Source organism: Plodia interpunctella, chromosome 10 (genome assembly GCF_027563975.2).
Source record: "Plodia interpunctella isolate USDA-ARS_2022_Savannah chromosome 10, ilPloInte3.2, whole genome shotgun sequence".
Taxonomy (NCBI): domain Eukaryota; kingdom Metazoa; phylum Arthropoda; class Insecta; order Lepidoptera; family Pyralidae; genus Plodia; species Plodia interpunctella.
The window spans coordinates 3,134,719-3,157,037 of NC_071303.1; the positions used below are offsets into that span (position 1 = coordinate 3,134,719).

The following is a 22,319-nucleotide window of genomic DNA, read 5'->3' on the forward strand; positions in this document are numbered from 1 at the left end:
CTTAATATTTTATAAAGTCACTTCCAATGATGTCGCACGCATTGGAATGGAAACATGGGACTTTATGGTTACATAAAGCCGGATCCGCAGCGCCGTGTTTTCTTGTTAGCTAACACAAACACATGCTTTACTAACCGGCCTAACTGTTATGTTAGAAAAATATGAAAAACGTGTTTTCCAAACAGAATGGATAACATCCCCCGCGTTCGCCTGCGAGGAGGGGAAGTGACTCATTTTGTGTTAGCGTTCACTAAAGAAAGACGTAGGGCAGCACAGCGCAATATGGAGTACGCAAACATAACAACAAAAAGCGCAGCGGACGGGCGGTTTCCCTAACTTGTTTTTATAACATGTTTTGTTAGAAAATTGGCGCTGCGAGCCGTCTTAATTTATACCATGCTCATGCAACCAGTGACGTGTAACAAAAAAAAACTTAACGTCAGTGTCAATTGATGCCACTGGTGTGTCAATGTCAAAATAGCCGAAAACTTTTTGCCAAAAAAGTCCGAAAACGAAAAAGAACAGTTGGTTTGTTGGTTGGCGTTGGAGGTTTGTTGTGTTGATTGTGACCAAGATTGAAACTTGAAAGCATTACAACTGAAATATTAACTCTTGAGTTCTTCGTTGAATACAACTTACTTCAAATTGATTTTTCCATCGAAAAATGTAATATCTACAATAGTCAGTGAAATAAATCTCCAAGAATGAGTTCATACAAAAGCCAACTCATGAATTCTCAAAAAGAAACCCAAGTCGACATTGGCAATGAAAAGTTTGAAGCAGCTGTAGACAGCCAGATGTCAAAAATTAACATTCTATGCCTGGATTTAACGCCTTTTAGCCATTTAACACAGTTTTTGTGTTGTACAGTATTTGTTTTTATATGTTATTTAGGTTATGGTTATTACGTGGAACTAATTTTCTCTGTACCAGAGATAAAGCCTGTTAGTTTGTACATAACATTAGTTCAATTTATAATGACAATGCTACTTAGTTATGCAGAATCCTTGATGAGGAATCCTATTCAAAGAAAGTAAGTTTTTGTTGTAAATGTTTTTTAGCTAGATGCAGCGAAGGGTACATGTGCTATTCCAGGATGAATTGAACAGAATGAATTGTGTATACATGCATGTAAAGTTTTTTTTTCACATATCTATTTAGATAGTAGACAAGGCTTTCCAAGTTTTCAATTTTTAATTCTAGTACAGTGATAACTTATGAAAACCACCTACTCGCTTGGGAACAGTTTTTAGATAAAAATAAGCCAAATGTCAAAGCTTTAGCCATGGCACAACACTTGTCCAGGAGAATCAAATTGTAACTTGGCCATAGTAAACATTTATAGTTTATGAAATCAGCATTGGTCCTATGGGTAAAACGCTTGCTTGTGAACTGGTAGGTCTTGGTTAGAATCCTACTTGTGCCACATGACTTTGTATATAAGAATCTGACTCATTCACATATTAGTTTTAATAGACCGCTACTTCCTTCCGGTGAAAAAACCCTCTACTTAATGATTTACCAGTTAGTGAGTGATATGGTGGAAGCAAGGGTGGAAACCACTTCATCAATATTGCCTAAGAATTGTTAAATTCCACATAATGGCTACAACCTTATGCCATGAGGAATATAACTATAAGAGTACATTTATTGTTTCCAGAGTGCCATTGGGTATTTATGCTGTCTTAGCTGCTCTGACACTAGGTACTATGTCACTATCGAATCTGGCACTAAGCTACTTAAACTACCCAACACAGTTGATTTTCAAGAGCTGCAAGTTGATACCTGTGATGATAGGAAGTATTATTATATTGGGAAAAAAATATGGTTTCCTAGATTATGTATCCGCTGTGATTATGTGTGTGGGACTGACTATGTTTACTTTGGGTAAGTTCATCAAATATTTATGACTACATAATAAAAGTTCCTAGGTTCAAATTGAATCTGTATCTGACTCATGTATACATCTCTGACTTGTGTTTTCATCAACCACCATGTTTTTCTGGTAAAGGAAAACATTGTAAGGAAACCTTGCACTCTAATTGACATTTATCACCTAGCTTGTGAAAATGGAGAAGGCAGTAGCAAACCGCTTGTATTATATATTATATTATCCTATATTGAAAGTTGTTGTATGTGTGCACTTAATTACTGCAATCCTCAGCCATGAGAATTGCAATTAAGGGTGAGGAAGAAAAAGAAGAAATGTGATTTTTACTCTCCTGTCCTTTATTACTTATTTGTACTTCCTTCTATACATAAAAAAGTTTAGTGTATCCTCTCTCAGTATTCGTTTCTTCATGTTTCCTATCTCAGGTCTGATGCATGGAGACATTTATCATTGCATGGAATATTCATAACAATACTTTTTCTAAATTTACCTTTGCCTTCCAGCCGATGCCAAAGTGTCATCCAGCTTCAATTTTATTGGAGTTGTTGTGATATCTTCAGCATTACTCTGTGATGCTATCATTGGTAATGTTCAAGAAAAAACCATGAAGCAATACCAAGCAACAAACAATGAAGTAGTGTTCTATTCATACATTATTGCCAGTGGTTATCTACTTGTTTTCACTGGCACTAGCGGGATATTGGTTGATGGATTTAAATACTGTGCTGAGGTATATGACATATTTTGTGTAATTTTTAAATGCCTATTTAAAAATCTTTGCCTTTTTCTATCAACTGCTGTACATAGCATCTCTAGTACACTATAATCATAGACAGAGAAAACTATATATCCTGGCTCTGGCAGAAGGGGTAAACCTAAGAAGTGCTGGCTTGATGTCGACAAAGATGATATATGTGCCAATGGTCTGACAACTAGGGATGCCAAAGACCGTGCGAAGTGGAGAAGAAATATTAGGAAAGACGCTTAAGATCTGACTAAGAACTGTGAAAAATATACCTACATGTTGGTTGCCTGTAACAAATTTCATTAGGGATAAAGTCGTAGTGGTACTTCAACATTTTCTTTTACTTAGTACCTATCTCTATATATTTATAATGCGATAAAGAGTTTTTATTATATTTTGTCCCTTATTGTGTGCCGACTTTTGCAAGGTATGCTTGTCCGCGCTGTACTTGTTTGGCGTAATATTTATATGAAATAGTACTTGTATTTATATGACTATTATTTATTTATCTCATTTAGAGCCCTCATTCAGAGCAGACTGCTGGGCAAAGCTACCCTCCTTTCCATTATACCTATATAGATTTATTAATTTTACAGAAACCGGTGATGATATATTCAAACATATTTCTGTTGAGTCTTGGCGGGTACATGGGCCTGCAAGCTGTGTTGACGTTAGTTCGTATCAGTGGCGCCACTGTCGCAGTCACAGTCACCACAATGAGGAAGGCGCTGTCCATAATCATATCGTTCCTCTTCTTCGCCAAGCCATTTGTCTTCCAGTAAGTATTAATGACAATAATTTATTTGCATAAACATGAGTCGACATATACTGAAAGAGATTATTTATTTATTTAAAACTTTATTGCACAGAATTACAAAAAAAAATGTACAAATGGTGGACATTATTTTACTGTAAAATGCATTAGAATCATAACCTACGCACATATACATACATATATGTACTTAATGTCCATTTCCTTTGCAGATATGTATGGTCTGGAATGCTGGTTGCGTTGGCGATATATTTAAATCATTATAGTAAGAAAAATCCTCATTATATTCCTGAACCAGTGCTTAGTTTTTGGCTGTACTTTAAATCATTCCATAAAGGGGCCAAGTCGAAAGGCAAAATATATAGTGATATTGTGTAGTAAAATTATTTGTAACTGAGGGAATATACAGAGAAATCATGTGTATAGAATATATGAAGTTTTATGTCATTTTCTTGTTAATATTTGTTTAGAACCATGTTTTATGGTCAGAAGCTGGTTTTGATGTGCCGTGTTTTGGTTTTTTTGTCGTTTGTTTAATAGAAGCGACGACCTTACAGGGCCAGATAAAATTAAAATTAAAATTAATTGATCCTTTTGACATGAGCCTAGTAAAAATATCGAAGGAAAAATCTTTCGACTCACGCGTTTTCGGTGAGTCACGTCAACAATAACGCTACGCTAGTGGAGCGTTAATTTTGAAATTGCACCGTTTAATAGTCTATTCGTTTTTTCAATAGACATATCACAAAATCAAAAATAGCACACAGATATTCAATTGGGCCATATACCATTGCTCAGTCACGCTCCGTCGTTTTGACGTCCGTCGACAAACAACGCATAAGAACCCAGAAATTCATTTCGACGTACGTCAACGAACGTCATTCCCATCAAAACCTATAGAAAATAACGGCGTATGGCAATGTGGCATGGCTCTAATTGTTAGATAAACACCAATACCCGGCGCATCGGACCCGTCTATTTCCACCTTATAGGGTCATAATTTATACATTATTATATTTTAGGTATAGTTATTTAGATTTTAGTTAGGCAATTTTATTTTACAATATTATAATATTTATTTCTTTATAATTATGTTTTTTTTTTTCTATTTTTATCTGTGATGTGCAATTGATTTTTAAATTGAATTTTTAATTCTGTGATTTCGCGCAGTGCATTTGTCTTTTAAGGCCGCTTTTACACTAAATAATTACGTAACTATGTAAGTTTTACGTAATGACTTACGGGTTCTGACATTTTGTGTGAAGATATCACGGGAAATTAGTTGTAATTTACCGTGATATCTTCACACAAAACTTTATTTGCAAGATACGAAAGTGAAACTTACGTAATAACTTACTAGTGTAAAAGCGGCCAAGTATTTCTATAGTTAGATTCATTTATGACTGAAGTTAATTATGATTGTAAAATTTTATTAGTATTATTTGCATATAATTTGTAACGTGGTCATTTAAAGCTTGCTTCCAATGAAAATGAAAATCATTTTATCAACAATGTTTTTTTTATTATTTTATTTGGAATATTATCGGCTAAATAGATAACGTAGCAAAACAATAGCAACTAAAAGCCAGAAATTAGAAACAAATTATATTTAAATACGTATAAATTATTATTTAAATAAGTAAATTCAAAAATTATGGTGCAACTTTAAATGACCACGTCACACAGTGAAAGATTTTAGATTTATTTTAAATGTAAATTAAAATCATGAGTTGTTTTGTAAATAAAAGGCATAATATATATCAATGACATTTATTTTGTATGTACAAAATCTTACAAATCTAATCGTTTTCAATACAAAAGTGTCCAAATTTAACGTGTTTGAATATCTGGAATGTTATTAAGACACTATTTTCATTGGTTTTTTATAGTCTAGGACAAAACGATTAAGTGATAACAGTATGATGTTTTAATACTCTTTGTAAATTGCGCATTGCGCATTCGTTACGCAATCCGGGCTAGTATCACAGCATACAATGGAAACACAAGCTTTAATCTTTTACTAATATTTTCAATTGCGATTCATGATTTCTTCAAAAAGGGTGTGAAAAGATTTAGTCAGGGTCGGCAAAGCGCGTGTGATATCCCCTAATGTTGTAGGCGTTCATAGGCTGCGGTGACCACTTTCCATAAAGTGGGCCGCGTGCCTGTTTTATTTCTCAGTAGTATATAAAAAATGCCATTTAGCGCCGCTACTGGGGCGCTGGTCGACGGATTGATAAAGTACAATTTATTCCGCAAAGAAAGTAGGTATTTGAAACTAAGGTGATGTCGCCATACAAAATTGGTCCAATTTGACAATTATATTTTGTTATGTTATTATATCTTGATGGCAAAAAAAACAGGCTTCCAGATTTATCTACAACCCGTTAACTGTTCCCGAATGGTTTTTAGAAAAATGGTACAGCTTGGCAACAACAACTTATGGAATATATGAATATAGGGACATTTTTCTGTACCCAGAAATTTTGCGGAAATGTAGCTCTTGGGAATTATTGTTTAAAAAATCTATAATATATCAGTATAACAAGACAACAAGCTGTAACAAGATTTTTATCAGTGTAAAATGTGTGTACTTCTGTTTCCATTGTTTCCCGTTTGTATATATTGTTTGTATGCAAATCTAAAGAAAGCACTGTAATGACAACATGAAAAAAAATGTCTTTAAATGAAAATTTCGATTTAAAAAAATAGGCGTATTATAATATTAATATTACGCGTCAAAATGACTGAAAAATCAATTTTAGTTAAAGTAAAATTTAGCAGTCTAATCAGTTAAATTGGTTAAAACGCTTTGACCGTCACGGGCAACTATGAATGATCGAAATGCCTAGAACACCAATAGTGGCCACCAGGCAAAAAGATTCTGGCATTAATAGTATACTCATTGCGCTCAAATTTGTTAAAACTTTCATATAATTGCCATACGCTTGATATTGGTCAAATTAATTTATAATACAGGTCACATCTAAATAGGCTATAAATTAAATAATGCTCCGTCAATCGTTCGCTCTTAATGTACAAATAACTCTTTGGTATATAGTCCTAAAGCTAGTTTTATTTGTCTTTTTACACATGAGGGTAGTTGGCCCCTTTGCAACAATCGCATAATACTGTTTTTGAAAAGGTTTACTCTGCAAAATAAGTGCATTCGTTTTAAGTTTTATCAATGCAATTGTTCCCCGAAATACCAACGTTTATATGATACATAATTTTGCAACAATTAAATGAGAAAATAAACTTAATAAAAATTAAATATCAGTTAAATAATTTGATGTTTTCAAGACAATTTCTAACAGCAGAGTAAATGTTTGCAAAGGAGCCAGAATTTTTACTTGAATGATTTGAACGTAACCTACTCAAAATGCGTGCAAATAATGTGCAGGCTATAAGAACAAATACGATATCTTTCAAAGAGCGCATAACTGGAGGTCTTTTTATATGTTTTGTGGGCAAGTGATGAAAAAATATCACATCTCACTTTAGAATATGAAAATATCGTGTTTTTCGTTTATAAACCTTATTGCTTATACATAGAAAGTTCACTTTGTACAAAATGCAAAATAAATCTACAAGTGCTAAGCTATAGTTGCTAATAAATAAGAACATAGAACGTGAAACTTGCACAAGACTATAATACTTATGTTATGCTTGATTGGAATTTTGCGCGCTTAGAACCATAGTTTCGATTAGTTCAATATAATTAGGTCGTATGCTAATAACGGATAACTTCTTAATTATAAATGATGTCCAAAGTTAGGCACTTTGTTTTAGTAAGTCAGATTACTTCAGATCTGTACCATGTTTTCAATCGCGGCATACCAATCGCATTGCGGCTTTGTTGTCGTCGCGTCACAACGCCACACCGTGATTGGTTGGTTGCGTTTTGCGTCTCACTGTGTATCGCGCTCAAAATGTTCTGTTTAGCAGACGACCAACAGTCAGAAATCAAACAAGAAGCCTACAACCAATTAAATGTCAAGCTCAGGCATTCCTGTATTTGTTAATGCTTGGAGTACAAAAAATACTAAAAAGAAATGGAATTGGTGTGTGAACGCTATCACAATTATTGGCAGTGTCATTATAACAACGTAGCATAGTCCTGATTTAAATATCCTTCGCGTGTTGCTATTGAGATGATTTGGTGATGTACTCGTATGGCCAGGAGAATACGATTTTGGAACATAAAATCACTGATTTCCATAATTTAAATTCACATTAACTAATTCTAGCGTCACTTATTGCACTTATTACACATAAATTGAATATTATCCTGACCATATAATGTGCTCTGATTGGTCGCCAACTCCACAAAGTAGAGACATGAGATATAAATACAAATCAACTGCTATTCTGACGCCATACAATTAAAATTACATTTCCATTTTCTCAGGCTTAAAATAAATCTTATAACTTTTACTGTTCTCCAAAAAGACTCATAGCATACGAGCCGCCTTTGATGGCATCCCTTTTCGTGGCGTAAGCAATATTACACTATGTATCTCAGTCATAAGTATATTTAGTAATATAAGTAACGGCCAATCAGAGCGTGGCGAATGTAATGCGTTCTCCACACGAGTCACAATTCCCGTATTCACTAACTGAGTTGTCCAAATTATTTCACTATATCACAGCACTAGTCTTGCACTTCTCTGTACGGTATCTCACTGGTCACGTTGAACGAATCGAAATAATGATGGAGAAACTCGAACGTCGGCCGCTTCTCGGGTATCGCGTCCCAACATTGTAACATCAGTCTGTAGATATCGTCGGATATGTAATGCCCGGCTGGTTTGGGCATTCTGTACCCTCTCTCCACTTGTTCTATGACATCTTTGCCGTGAAGCCCGGGGTATGGTATCTGTCCATATGTGAATACTTCCATGAGCAATATTCCATACGACCAAACGTCACTCTTTATAGAAAATCGTCCATATATAATAGCTTCAGGGGCGGTCCATTTAACGGGGAACCTCGACCCCTGTTTGGGGCAGTATTCGTTGTCTTCGATGACCCTGGCGAGTCCGAAGTCGCATATTTTGGCTTCGTTATTCGCACCTATTAAGACGTTTCTAGCGGCTAAGTCTCTGTGTATTAAGAATTTGGATTCGAGGTATTCCATGCCGGAGGCGACTTGGGACGCGATGTACACTAGGTCTTCGAACTTGAGGAATTTCCCTTCTCCATTTCTGAGGAAGTCCAGGAGGGACCCTTTGGACATGTATTCCTGGATGATGTAGACGGGCTCCTGCTGGGAGCACACGGCGTACAGCGCCACGAGCCGCGGGTGGCGGAACTTCTTCATGATGGCCGCCTCCTGCAGGAACGCCTGCGTCGACATCGTGCCTTCCCTCAGAGTCTTCACGGCCACCTGCAAATCATAAATTCACGTCAGATATGTTTTGCCAAACAATCGTTGTGTTAATTAAAACTATTCGATTTCTTTGTAACATTATTCATTTGATTCAAAAAAAACGTGAATATTTGATAGTGTCTATAAAATTTTCACTTTGTTTTAATCAAATAATCACTTTATGTCAATCAAATATTATTTTCCGCAACCTGTAGTCCCACAGTTGGAACCACTTCTATTTACTGAGTATAATTTCTATCGTCGCAGGGTCATGTTGAAATAGAAATAAAACTAATTTATAATTGACATCATAATTGTTTTTTTTTAATATTATCCTTGGTTTTTTTACGTCTAATGGCGCAGCATGCAGAATTTACAGTCAGTATGTTATTTTAAAAATACTGACTGACAAACTAACGTATTATTATTTTTTTGCCATTAATTTGCATAGTTTATCATAATGGTGCATAGCAATGAACAGGTCGTTGTTCTTATAACCGCGGATGACCACGGCCCAATCAATGTCGAGATGTTCGACCTCGGTCTATTTATGTAAATGTAATCAAACTAGGAACTGATAATAAACAAAATGTTGTATTTACGTCAGATTCTACACGTGATTGTACCACTCGAGTGAGCATTAGCACGTGAATATCGCATATCGCATCCGTTTTCCTGTTTTTCCTTGACGAAAATTGACAGTCCTTACATTTTTAACATGTGTTAAATAAAAATTCGCTATTAATATATATTTGTTTTATTTATTTACTTATGCCGGTCGTGATGAACTTTGATGATTTCATGAAAATTGATTCAACTAATCAGTTCATGAACGATCCGCCTGTTAGACGATATATGTATAGGATTTCCGTATTTTTTTAATCTACAGTTATTTGCTGATTTGATCTTTGAAATAATTAAATTGCACTTGTGGATAAAAATTATCAGTTAGGTACTTATTGCTTTAATCAACCGCAAAACACCTTGATAAAATAACAAGGCAATTAGTTTTTATAAGGATCGGAGGATTTTATCGATCCAGAACATGAAAAAAATTGGTTAATGAAGTCATTCGATTTGGCGCTAATTGTTGCAAATAATGGCTTATCGAATCTATTGAAATTGCTGATTGTGTGAGATGACGTCAATAATTAATCTGAGGTCAGTTTCGCAGTTGTTTAAATTTCCTTAGCCTTCAAACTTCATAAATAATTTAAACAAGTTTTTACAAATATGTCATTTTTGCCACAAGCTTTGCACACACAAGCAAGCTAAGCTACTGTCGTCAGAGAGATCTTGTGGCATTTAACGGCTAAATAAAACCATACCCGTGCTGTAAATCGTTGAGAAGTTCCGTCGTTGGGAGCCTATCCTGGGTGCACCATCAACTCATACTTTCATAATAATGCATTATCATGGAAACTGAGGCGACGTGGAAAAGTTCAAGTCTGTAGGATAATTGGAAGTAGGAAAAATCGTAACATACAAGACTTGATTACAGACAGACAAGCAAACATCAGGACAGGTGAAACTAAATAAAAGTTTGTAAAAGAAAATCTATCAAATATGGACTTGGATGTTTTAAACATAATCGTGACACCAAAACGTGCACCGACAATGTGACAATTTTAAAACTTTATTATTTTTTCGAAATCTTGACATAATTAGAATATATCTAATCAAATCCAATTTCAGAATCTGTTTCCCCTAACGGTTAGTTGGGATTATGAATGAATTAAAAATGTATATTCAGGTGGCCAAGACTCATATATGTTAATACTCTTACTTATCCTATAAATTAAGTTTAGATTAGACAAGTTCAGCATGAGATATTTTAAGACTAACATAAAAATTATAAAAAGTTATAAGTACCCTTTTTTATTATTATTTATTTAATTGAAGGTACCTTTGATATTTAATTATTTATGTTTACTGCAAAAAGAAAAATGTATTATTTATTAGCACAAAAGAAAAACTTCATAGTGCGGTCATACTGTACACTTAATGTAAGTTTATGAAATTGTCACGTCATTCATTTTCTGTATATGTACTTATTATAAGCTTAGACTCGTCGGTCATTGCGTGCGTGGAATAAAACACGTCTCACCTCGATATTGTTACGCCACTTGCCGTAGTAGACTTCGCCGAAGTTGCCCTGTCCCAACTTCTTGAGGAGTTGTATCTCGCTGCGTGGGATTTCCCACTTGTCCCGTAGCTCGGGCCCCAAGTCCCACATCTGGGGTTCGGGCTTCGGACACGGCCGCGCGAGCACGTGGCAGAGCCCTAGGGCGTTCTCTGAAAATTCATTATGAAAATTGAGTATTGTTTGAGGGGTCTTAAAATTTGTCCTAAGATTTATTGGACGAGTGTTGGATACTTAAATTGTTGATTTTTACATCAAATTGTAAATGACTAAGAAAATAAAAATCTTAAGATTTATATTACAAAATAGAATTATTAAACAAGCCAAATCTCATGTGACAAATGCAATATCATTAACTAATGATAAGCATTATCTCAAAATTAATTATAATTTCACCAGTCTTAATTTTTCCAGTGATATTTTTGGAGTGTTTGACATTTGACTTGTTGATTTTCGTCAATTTATAAGTTACAATGAAAATAAAAATCTTAATCTAGATTTATAACACAAAATAAATTTATCAAACATATTATTATTAGCATATTACTTACATAAATTGTAATGTCATTGACCAAGGTTTAAAAAATATGATAATTAAAATGAACTCCTATAACTAAAATTTAAATACATATTAGGGTGGCTTTAAAAGATTCCTAAATATGAAGTTGGCAACACTGCTAAAGTGCTTTAAAAAATATGATAATTAAAATGAACTCCTATAACTAAAATTTAAATACATATTAGGGTGGCTTTAAAAGATTCCTAAATATGAAGTTGGCAACACTGCTAAAGTGCTAATAAAATTTATTAGGTATATTATTGCGGAATATTAGGAATATTCCAGCCCATTATGACGCGCGGTTGTGGTTTGACAATGGTTTTTTTATTAGAAATGTGGAGTTACGAAAGTTTTATAGTTATATTTAATAACACGATAAGAAAGCCGTTTCTCTGTGCACGTTTGTTGTGTTAGATAGTCACCATTTCATACCGAAATAATTAGTTTTGAACAGAAGTAATTATTGCCCTAGATTTCAATTATATAATGGTAGGCAGTAATTGCGTAATCGGTTTAGTTTCGTGTAATACTCTTAATGCAATATCTCAGGTAGATTTATGTCCGTCTTATTCCAGTCAATAACGGATTATTTAGAATTTTCAGCGAAACTGGGACGCATTTATTTATACCAATGTGTCAATAAGTGTGACAGTAAAATACGCAACGATTTGTAATAGGGCTATGCGGAACTATTTATAATACAACCTAATGCATGTTCCTCTCACAGTCGTAGGATTTTACGACCGGTTATATTGCAGAATAGAATAACCTGCGAAGCTAGTCAGTTGACGATTAGCTGCGGTCGCCTCCACTCGCGTACAATAGATCGCCACGAACACGATATCGATAACGTAAATATCTATATTGATAACGATTTCTCATAAACAAATGAGTAAGAAGTTGTCTAAATTTTAAAAAGTTATAACAAACATGTTCATAATAGTACCATTAATAATTTTGGCAAGTGTAGAGGTTAACGCACTTTATTTAAAACAAGTGGTGTTTTTTAGTCGACATAATATTCGCGCACCCCTTTCGAAGACGCTCGACGAACTAACGGAGAAGAAATGGCCGGAGTGGAAAACAGAAAGTGCACATTTGACACCGAAAGGTGCATTGCTGGAAGGTTACATGGGCGAATATTTTTCAAAATGGCTGAAAGCGGAAAATTTCTTTCAAGACGGACACATGGACGAACACGGGTGTCCGAATTCAGTGCACATATACGCGAATGCGCCTCAACGGACCGTCGCTACAGCCAAAGCATTCACAAAGTCAGCATTCCCGAATTGTGACATTAAAGTGAATTTTAAAGAAAACGTAATAATGGACCCTGTTTTTCATCCTGTTCTGCGGGACACATCTGCAGCATTCAGAGAAATAGTAATCAATGATATACAAAAAAAATTAGACGAACTGAAGCTCGAAGATGCGTACGAGTTAATTAACAATATAGTTGAGATTAAGTCGTCCAAATTATGTGTAATTAAAGGATTTTGTGACTTGACTAAGAGAAAAGATCACGTTTTATACGAAATCGGTGAAGAACCAAATTTGTACGGTCCGTTATCAATAGGAAATAATATCGTCGATGTATTTTTAATGAGCCTCTACCAAGGGCATAAGATGGAGGATATAGCATGGGGCAAAATACGTACGCCATCCGATTGGAAAATATTAACAAAAATAACCAAAGAAAATCAGAACGTAAGATTCAATGGCACATTTTCTAAACATTTAGCGGAACCTCTTTTGGATTACATGTCGAATTTGTTTTTGAACAACAGCGCTCCAAAATTAACTGGACTTTTTGGCCATGACTCCAATTTGAAAACAGTTATGTCGGCTTTGGGTTTCAAGCCTTACGAATTGCCAAGACAACATGAGCTGACACCGATAGGAGGTAAATTAGTATTCCAAAAGTGGTATGACGTCGTTTCAGACCGCGATTTGTTAAAAGTCGACTATATATATCCGTCAGTAGGTCATTTAAGATTCAGCACGAAATTTTGGGACGAGGAACCCCCAGAAACCTTCGTGATGCAACTTCACAAATGTGAAATTGATGAAAATGGTTTTTGCCCGTGGAATGATTTCGTAAATATTTTACGAAGTCTTAATTAGATAATGTTAATGACTTTATGAAAAAATCATTTTTAATAATTTGATTGTGATATGTATTTTGGTATTAATTGCATTTTTTATTGTTTATACTTAAATACTTATCAAACTTCTCATTTATAAGTCTCTTTTAAAATATTTTAGAAAAAATGTATGCATGTTTCACAGAGATTATATATTTATTGTTATTGATGTCTTATATTTCAAGTGTATCCGTGCACTTCATAGTACCTGAATAACGCCAAGTTTTACTGGTTTTGTGTGTATTTATTTTAAAACTCATTATGTACATTCGTTTTAATGATTTCTACACATGTAAAAAATACTCAAACATTATAGTGATATACAAGATATGTACAGAATATAATAAAAGTAACTTACGTACTGTGTTGACGCTATGCACATAAGTAGGGAAATTACAAGATAATAACGAAATACACATTAAAGATATGTAAGAGTGAAGTGAGGATGATGTGCCAATGGTGAGATAACTAAGGATGCCGAAGTCCGTGCAAAGTGGAGGAGATCAAGGAGGAAAGAAAACGAACACTGAACGGGTACGAAGTAGCTGGGAAATCGCTTAGATGAGAGTGTACAAGATAAGTCAAATAAAGTACTACTTACTTGTATAAGACATGACAAGCGCCGGCAAACTCGGGAAGGTCTGATTGGTCGCGATATAAAACCCTCCGTTGTCCAATGGCTTGATCTTGTAATGCTTCACGTGGTACCCTCTTCCTTCCTCCCAGTCTTTGACACTTAAGCTGAACCCATGTGGGTTATGTTCCGCTGGCCTCACTAGGAATGTCCCTCTTGGATTGGTCTCAGCCAGGAGGAGTTTATCAGCCTCCTTTCTCGACACGTGCGGGAAGAACCAACTGCAAATGGACGGCTACCTTTAGCAAAAACTCTGATTAGATAATGTCGGTGAACACACCGTCACCGCCATCACCGAAGCATGAACCGGAATTTGAAATTAATTACAGCAGTTAGTGTGAGAAATAGACATAATTAATAATTCAAAAATACGGGTCATTCACGTGTTGTTATGTAAGAGTGTTAGTGTCGCTGATTGATAGTTTCAAGTGCGACTGCTTGCCACGTGGTAGGTACTAGTAAAAATCATGACAGTAAAATCTGACACCAGTGTTAGCTATAAGAAATATAACTCGAAAAGAATCCTTTTTATCTGAGATGACTATAGTTTCGATCATTTTAGATGGTCATTAATTTCACGCGAGTGACCCCTTTTTTAAATTATTTACTAACGTTCTTAGCATTATTGCGATTAAAATTACAATTACATACATACAATTTACATAAAAGTTTCCTAAGACTTAAAGTCGATTATGTAAATTGTCGAGACCGATTACAAAATTTTGTATTTTTTTTATTTAAGATGAGTTTGTAATCTTACAAAGTATATTCCTGGATTAAGTTATTGTAAGTAATAAGCAACTAGATTTAAATACAACAATGACGTAATTTGTTTTGATGTCATAAATTAAAAAAATCTATTAATTTCATTTATTTACTGGTCTGTTTATATTACAGCGTGTACTTAAATTATACAAAACTAGCGGCTCGTGCCGGCTTCGCTCAGGTAGAATCATAAAACATTACACACCTAAACCTACCTCAGAAATCACATTATCTATTGGTGAAAATCCGTGGTTTTTGAGTTCATCGCGGACAGACAGACACGGAAGAGAACTTTTTCTTGTAATATGTAAGGAAAGGACTATCTGTGCAATGCGGTTTTGCTTCAGTGGGTATGACATCGTCATGTCAGTAGTACCACGGAACCCTAAATAGCCTATAAACCTTATAATTGCACAAATTATTTTTCAAATCGAACCAGTAATTAGACCAGAGATTATTATCGGACAGACACAACATAGAGTCTTATTATATTATTATAGCTATAGACAGATGTTTTGATGCCATAAGCGAACATATTGATATTTCTCTTGAAGTCAATTGTTTTTTTCAATTGTTCTCCGTTTTCCCAACTTAAAGAATGGCAGGAAAACGCAAAGAATCCCTTTGTTTCAATGGAATCACCATTCGTAATGCCGGCTCCACACTATCGCCTTTACGCCGAACTTTGACTAATTCGGAATACATTGCTGATTTTCCATTGATGTAATTAAAAGCACTCGAACAAACTAGTCGTTTGAAACTACGTAATGTTCATGCATTTGTTTCAGCGTTTGTTGTTAGCGTGGAGCCGTCAATAACATTGTCCTATAAATGGTGGCGTCGTCGTGAGCCGGGTCGTGAGGTTCCCCCTATCGCATGTTGACGCATGCGTCATCTCGTGAACGAGTGCTGCCAGTTGGAACTGGTCCGCTTGATTATCATATATTTTGTTTGGTTGGCCTTCTCAGCAGTCGTATGTAGCTTATTGAAAATTCCTAATCAGGCTCTGGGCTTCAACGCTTCGTGGCTGCAGAAGGAACCCGTAATGCGTGTCAATGTTCCGATAAGAGATATCTTTGAAAGCATAAAGGTTTCTGACAGATTATCTGTCAAAATGTGTTTTGTTTCTTATTTATCCCTAAGAAATAGAAGATATTGATTAAACATGTGAGGTGGCGCTAGTGTGCGGGCAGAAAGCGCCTTAAAGTTGCAAACTGCAACTTAAAGAGATACAATAAAAGATACCAAATATAATATTGGGACAACATTCTGTCGCCGATTTTGAAATGAGAGGAGCTGCCAGTACCACGCCTTGAGCTACAAGAACGCTCAACATACTGCAAGTCAAAAACAAATTAAAAATCTTTACTATAATTCAGAATGATATACATTAAAATTTACTAAAACTAAGGGTCTGTTAGCCCTGTCCAATACTTATGAAACGTTACATTTAGGATATCAGATGCTTTATTAGCAAGCGGTGAATTAGGCCAATCTATGAACCGATTTATTTGAAATTATGTATTTGTGGTGGTAGTTTAGTGGTGTGTAATTTAGTTGATAGTGCATTATTATGATACGCATGTCCTGATGGTGCATCCAAGTTCGGCTTCCGACTCAAATGGAACGACTCAACGGTTTACTGAGCGATTTATTTTGTCACGTTTTGAATACACAAAGATCTGAAGAGCTGACTATAAAAACTTGTGTCAAAAATGTTTTTTTGTTTGTAAATGACATACCAAGAAAGTACCTTGCTTATCAATTCTAAAAGAGAGCGAGCTATACATGCAGATTAGCGCAGGCGTATTAATAATAGACAAATAAAATAATCTGCCTCCCTCACTCACCTCAGAAAAGAGACAGCCGATACTCCTTACATTCCACAGTATTTCCATCTACAAAGTTAAACGGGTGCCGTTTAACTTTGTAGATGGAAATACTGTGGAGTAGATGGAAATCTTCTCTCTTCGATATACGCCTTCCGCCAGTAAATATATTATCATCAATAATATTATCATACTTACTCTTCGCACTAAATTTCTCGGGGTTTCTCGTGTAGACTAATTAGATAATGGCTCAGTATCTGTAACGCTAAGTGAACGCGTGAGTTGCCAACTCCAGCAGCTTTCACACTTTCAACAGCCGTATAACGAAAGATTATATCTATATATATATAATATAATAACAAGGGTCACTGATTCATCAACGCCTAGTCTAAACCGAAGAACCTATAAACTTGAAATTGGGACAGCAGCTTTATGTTATAACGTAGTGCTCAGAGAAGATTTCAGATTTTTCTAAATTCAACCCGAGTAAGAGTTGAAAAGGGCGATAGTTTGTATGAAAAAAAAAATCTTTACTGATCCACTTAAAATGTGGCACGAATGCTTTTTAACAAAATTAATCAAATGAATATTTCAGGGTTTACAAATTCTGTTTATATAAGGGTAACACGTGACTCTCTCCTCTTGAAGTGAGATCTAACACCCACCACAAATAATAGAGACAGAAGATGACTTTACACTCCGCACTTCATGAGTTTCTCGGGGTTTCTCGTTCACATTATTTCGGTAAGGGAAGTGAATCTGTACAAAGTTGACGCGTTACCAAATCGAGCAGATTTCAACAACCCAACCAGTTTTATAGCGAAAGAGATAGACAAAATATATTAAATAAAAAAATCCTAATAAATAATGAATTCCTCACGCTCTCCTCCGCCACAGAGTTGACCGGCACGAGCTCCTCTCTCCTCGAAGTGAGATGTAACACCCTCCACCAATAAGATAAATAGTCAAGATGACTTACTCTTCGCACTCTGAAGTTTCTCAGAGTTTATCGCTCATACGATTTCAGTAACTCACTTAAATCTGTACAAATTCGACGCGTTAGCATGTTGAGCAGCTTTCACAACCGCCACCAGAACAGAAAGAGATCGAATATATACTTACTCCTCGCACTCTACAGAGCTCTCCTCCGCCACAAAGTTGACCGGCACGAGCCCCTCTCTCCTCGAAGTGAGATGTAGCACCCTCCACCAATCAGGTTCGGCATCGCTTAGTACTTCCATACGGTCTCCCTTGCGGAAAGAGATGTCGGAGTCGGCGCGCGCTGTGTACGCGCATAACGCTTTCACAATGCGCCGACCGCCATTTGTTATGCCTGAAAATTAATATATAATATTATTAAACATTTGTATCTCGTGCGAGACTATAGATAAGATAAAAAGGATTATTTAAGTATTTCACTGGGAATTTTAGGTATTTACTAATGTTTTAAAAATCTTATCTTGATTACTTTAAATCTAGAAATGGTAAAATGGTTTGGATTTTTTCATTTCTAGTCTAAAACTTTTTACGCTTATTATTATGCTCAAGAATGTCAAACAAAAGTTGATATCTTTACTGAGCTAGTATTTCAACAATAATTTACAAAAATGTTTAAAGCCTACATTTCTCAGGATTTCTTGTTAGTACTATCAGCGATGGGTTATATCTATAAAACATATCTTCCAGTTAGTCAACGTTTATAACGGAGTTATCATTCTACTTGTATTTGCCAAGTTTCTCGTCGCAATATTCTGTAAATGTACAAGTTATTCATGATGGTCTAGGAATGAAACAAAAACATAAAATGTGCCAGCCGATTCTCAATCAAGGAAAAGGGCAACATATACTGGAGATTCTTCTCGTAGGGTACAACAAAACTTCTCATGGCTCTGTCTATTCCGTAAGGGATAAATACTTGTTACTTATATTTCTCGGGGTTTCTTATTAGCAAATTAATGCTTAGCAAGGAATAAAAATAAAAGTCTGTTCTGTTCCTTAGACTGATGAATGTATCACTAGGCTGTTGTCGGAGCAACATAATGTGAAAAATGCTGTGTCGCTCTCATATGACGCCATTTCATTGATGTTATCATTTCCAATAAATATAAACAAAAACAGTCAAGTGATATATCGCTGATATATTTGTGATATCGGCGCCGACTATCTTCGATCTCTCAAGGAAGTGATTTTAATACATTATTGTTATATTATCTGTCTCTTTTTCATCGTAGTATATTGCCTGCTTCAACACTCTTCGAGTGTTGTGTTTGATTATTTGTTATTTTCGCTTATATACACATGATACATCAGGATGCCCAGTAGAATGCTTGCATAAACCCAGTCAGGATGTTACGATAAGACATACAGTGTTGTACTGTGATACATATAAATTAAAAATCTATCTGCTGTCAAGCCGTATGACATTCATAGGAGATAGATGTAGAACGAACGAACGAATGTAATACGAACCAAAAAACAGAAGATTATATAATCTAACATTAAAATGAATTACATACACAAATATATTTAGCATGATTACATATGAATATTATATTATTCTCTTTACTGGTGGTGCCAGATTCAACCATCGTTGAGTTAGATCTATCCCATAAGTCTCGAAATATTTTTCGGGCTAAACCGTTCTGTAAGAATTATTAACTCATCTACTTACATTTCCCAGGGTTTCTCGTCCGCACTATGTCGGCAAGAGGCCTGGTCATGTTATGGCTCCTAGTTTGTGGCTCGCCAGTGTACCGCGTCTCCAGCGACGGACACGCGGTGAAACCCGTGTCATTCTTGAAGCCTGGATATACTGGAAATATAAAATATATATATATATATATATATAAGAATCTTTCTCATTACAAGATATAGTAATCATTTTTGTACTTACATATATACATTATGCACAAAATAAAATATCTAAATCTCTCTATCGCGAGAAATCGATTATGTATCGATAAATAATTGATATCCATGATGCAGTAGCCGGCAAATATTAAAATATTCTAAACCTTTTTATATTCGTTGGAATTAAATAAATACATTGATTGATTGAAAAAACCTGTTAAGTAAGAATTTAACGGTGCAGGCCGTATACTTGTGGAATTGTGTCTGACTGCGTTGCGTACGCGTGCACGCGCCATAAAAAATCGCATACGCAATACGGTCTGAACCAACCTTAAAAGATGATTACACAAAGGACACTAAGAAAGCTTATCAATGTTTCTCTTGATCTTTTAGGTTAGACTAATGGCCTTTTAGTAAATGGTATGAAATCATTACACAAAGGAGGTAAAATATGCCTTTGATATTTTCCTCGCGATCGTTTTAAGTTGAAGATAAGGAAATCTTTATCAAAGAAATGTTAAAAGCCACGAAGATTGTCTTTACATTCAACATACATTTTACTTCAAGTAGGTACCTACGCGAAATAATGTACGCAGGTGTCTGATGAAATTAAAATTTACGACCGTTTTACGATAAGAGAAATCACGTTACGTTTGTACAACACCTTATAATTCCTTTGTTAGTTATAGCTTCAATAAACGTCTTGTGAAAAACGTAGTCAGTCACTTAGTAGAAATTGACCATTTACTCATCCATTAAGTGTAAAACAAAGATGGGATTATCTACTTTCATTTCCATACCACCGCTTATCTACCCATTTAGAGAAAAAGCAAAAGAATATTGCCTTTTCACCATAACCTCAAAACCTCAATTCGAATTTGGAATCAATTAACATGAATATTGGGGTGCTAGTGGTATAATTACCGGTTCTAAACAATCGGTACGTTAACATCTCAACAACCTGTACAAATTATTGCAAATTCGCTCCTATTACGGCCACATTAGGCTCATAAAGGATGACTTCATATGTTGTTGTCTGTACGACCTAGTATATTTTCGGCGGCGTTCGTTTCGACAGATCTGTTCCCGAGAAAAAAACCGGATAGAATAAGCAGGCTATATGTACATGTAATACGAATGTCATGTTCATAATAAATGTATAGCTTCTTCGGTCTAGATTTTCGGGTGACGGATCCGGCGAGAAATGATAGTACGAGTAGAGTAGTTGTAATTAGGCCTCTTATCCGTGGTAAGTGTTTGTATTATAATATAAGTGGTTGTATTATACGGTACTAGATGCGCCCTGGTCCTGGGGCTTCGCTGCCGTGGGAATTTCAGGATATAAAGTACCCTATGTATTATTCCAGGTTATTTTGCCCGTGTACCAAAATTCATAATATTAGTGTCAGTAGATTTTGCGTGAAAGAGTAACAAACAAACACATACACATCCTCAAAAACTTTCGCATTTGTAATATTAGTTTGTATGAGACGTCGGGGCAACGTTGCAGGAACAATACAACCTACCAAGAACCTACCCAAAACGTCACTGCTACGCACATACTTATGCAACCTTACGTATTAGGTCCGTTCTAGTAACATCTGGATGCAAATTGAAGCTAAACGAGTTACTTTTAGGTTAAGTTTGCGCGAATATTGTGAGCATTGTTCTATTTAATGCTGCATTTACATGGTCCGCGCGTAAAACAATTGGGACATCATACAATGGTAGGATTAAGTCCAAACTTATTTAGGTAGTCTTCTAATCTTCTCACATTCTATTCCTATTGTTATGTTACAGTGGCGAAGCCTCCATACAACACGATTCCTGCCGGCTTACCTTGACAGATTCTAATATATATATATATTTATTTATTTATTATTAACAATAATAGCTTACCCCCGCGGTCTACTCTTAGAAAAATCCTTATAGTTACTATAGGTATGTAGAATGAGAAATTTACGCGTTATCCGTGTTTTTGGTCCGGCTTTACCTCATATTTTTTTTCACGCCACGCCACTGTATGTTATACACTCGTATAGCCGTCTCTATTCTGGCTGTGAAACAGACTTAAGTATAAGATAAGGTGTCCCGAAGATATCTAAACTGTAAGTTGAATCTGCATCATCGATGATTTTACAATAGAAAATAGTTTTTATTCAAATAATTCTTACGCTTAGATATTCTTTGACGTCAAAAGTGAAATAAAATTGTGACATTTACGCTAAATACTAAATGCGACTGTTCGTTTTTTTTTTGCTTTCGCGGTTGGTGGTTCGCAGAGCGTTTCAACCCCTGCGGCTCCAAAACCTGCTGCCCTCCAAAATCTATCATTCATAAAATTGACATTACTACAGAGTAATTACTGTAAAGTTATATAGTAAAATTCATTCTTGTCTTTGTTAAAATTTGAAAAATTGTAATGACAGCGCGACCGCAGCGGTCGAAACGCTCTGCGGACCACCTGGCTAAACCTCTGTACCGATTTGGGTGAAATTCAGAACGACAAAAAGACCCCCATTCAAATATAGGCTTCTTTTTCTTCAAAAATCATCCCCCAAATGATAATAAAGGGGGTGAAATTATGTATGAAAATCATGTCTGTGCCGCTTCGCA

At 35.4% G+C, this 22,319-nt stretch overlaps 3 protein-coding genes across 5 annotated transcripts in view; 2 read left to right on the top strand and 1 right to left on the bottom strand.

Annotated features, from left to right (window-relative positions):
- The first annotated feature begins 478 nt into the window (after window positions 1–478).
- On the top strand, window positions 479–3,981 carry Papst2 (PAPS transporter 2). Its single transcript, XM_053751086.1, has 5 exons — window positions 479–1,033; window positions 1,661–1,887; window positions 2,395–2,621; window positions 3,233–3,414; window positions 3,621–3,981. Exons 1-5 carry the CDS (start codon window positions 705–707, stop codon window positions 3,784–3,786), a joined length of 1,131 nt encoding a protein of 376 aa, XP_053607061.1. The 5' UTR covers window positions 479–704; the 3' UTR covers window positions 3,787–3,981.
- Window positions 3,982–5,162: 1,181 nt separating this feature from the next.
- The window catches only part of Src64B (Src oncogene at 64B), a 71,241-nt gene continuing 54,084 nt past the window's right edge, over window positions 5,163–22,319 (bottom strand). For all 3 annotated transcript variants that reach the window (XM_053751084.2, XM_053751083.2, XM_064436188.1), the window contains 5 exons: window positions 19,525–19,665; window positions 17,976–18,186; window positions 14,227–14,480; window positions 10,887–11,074; window positions 5,163–8,797 (listed from right to left, as the gene is read on the bottom strand). In XM_053751084.2, coding sequence (XP_053607059.1) covers window positions 8,063–8,797; window positions 10,887–11,074; window positions 14,227–14,480; window positions 17,976–18,186; window positions 19,525–19,665 — 1,529 coding nt within the window. In that variant the 3' untranslated portion in view covers window positions 5,163–8,062. The remainder of the gene's footprint in view (window positions 8,798–10,886; window positions 11,075–14,226; window positions 14,481–17,975; window positions 18,187–19,524; window positions 19,666–22,319) is intronic.
- On the top strand, window positions 12,103–13,790 carry LOC128673313 (glucose-1-phosphatase-like). The gene has a single exon (XM_053751085.1). The coding sequence runs from the start codon at window positions 12,412–12,414 to the stop codon at window positions 13,603–13,605; it is 1,194 nt and encodes a 397-aa protein (XP_053607060.1). The 5' UTR covers window positions 12,103–12,411; the 3' UTR covers window positions 13,606–13,790.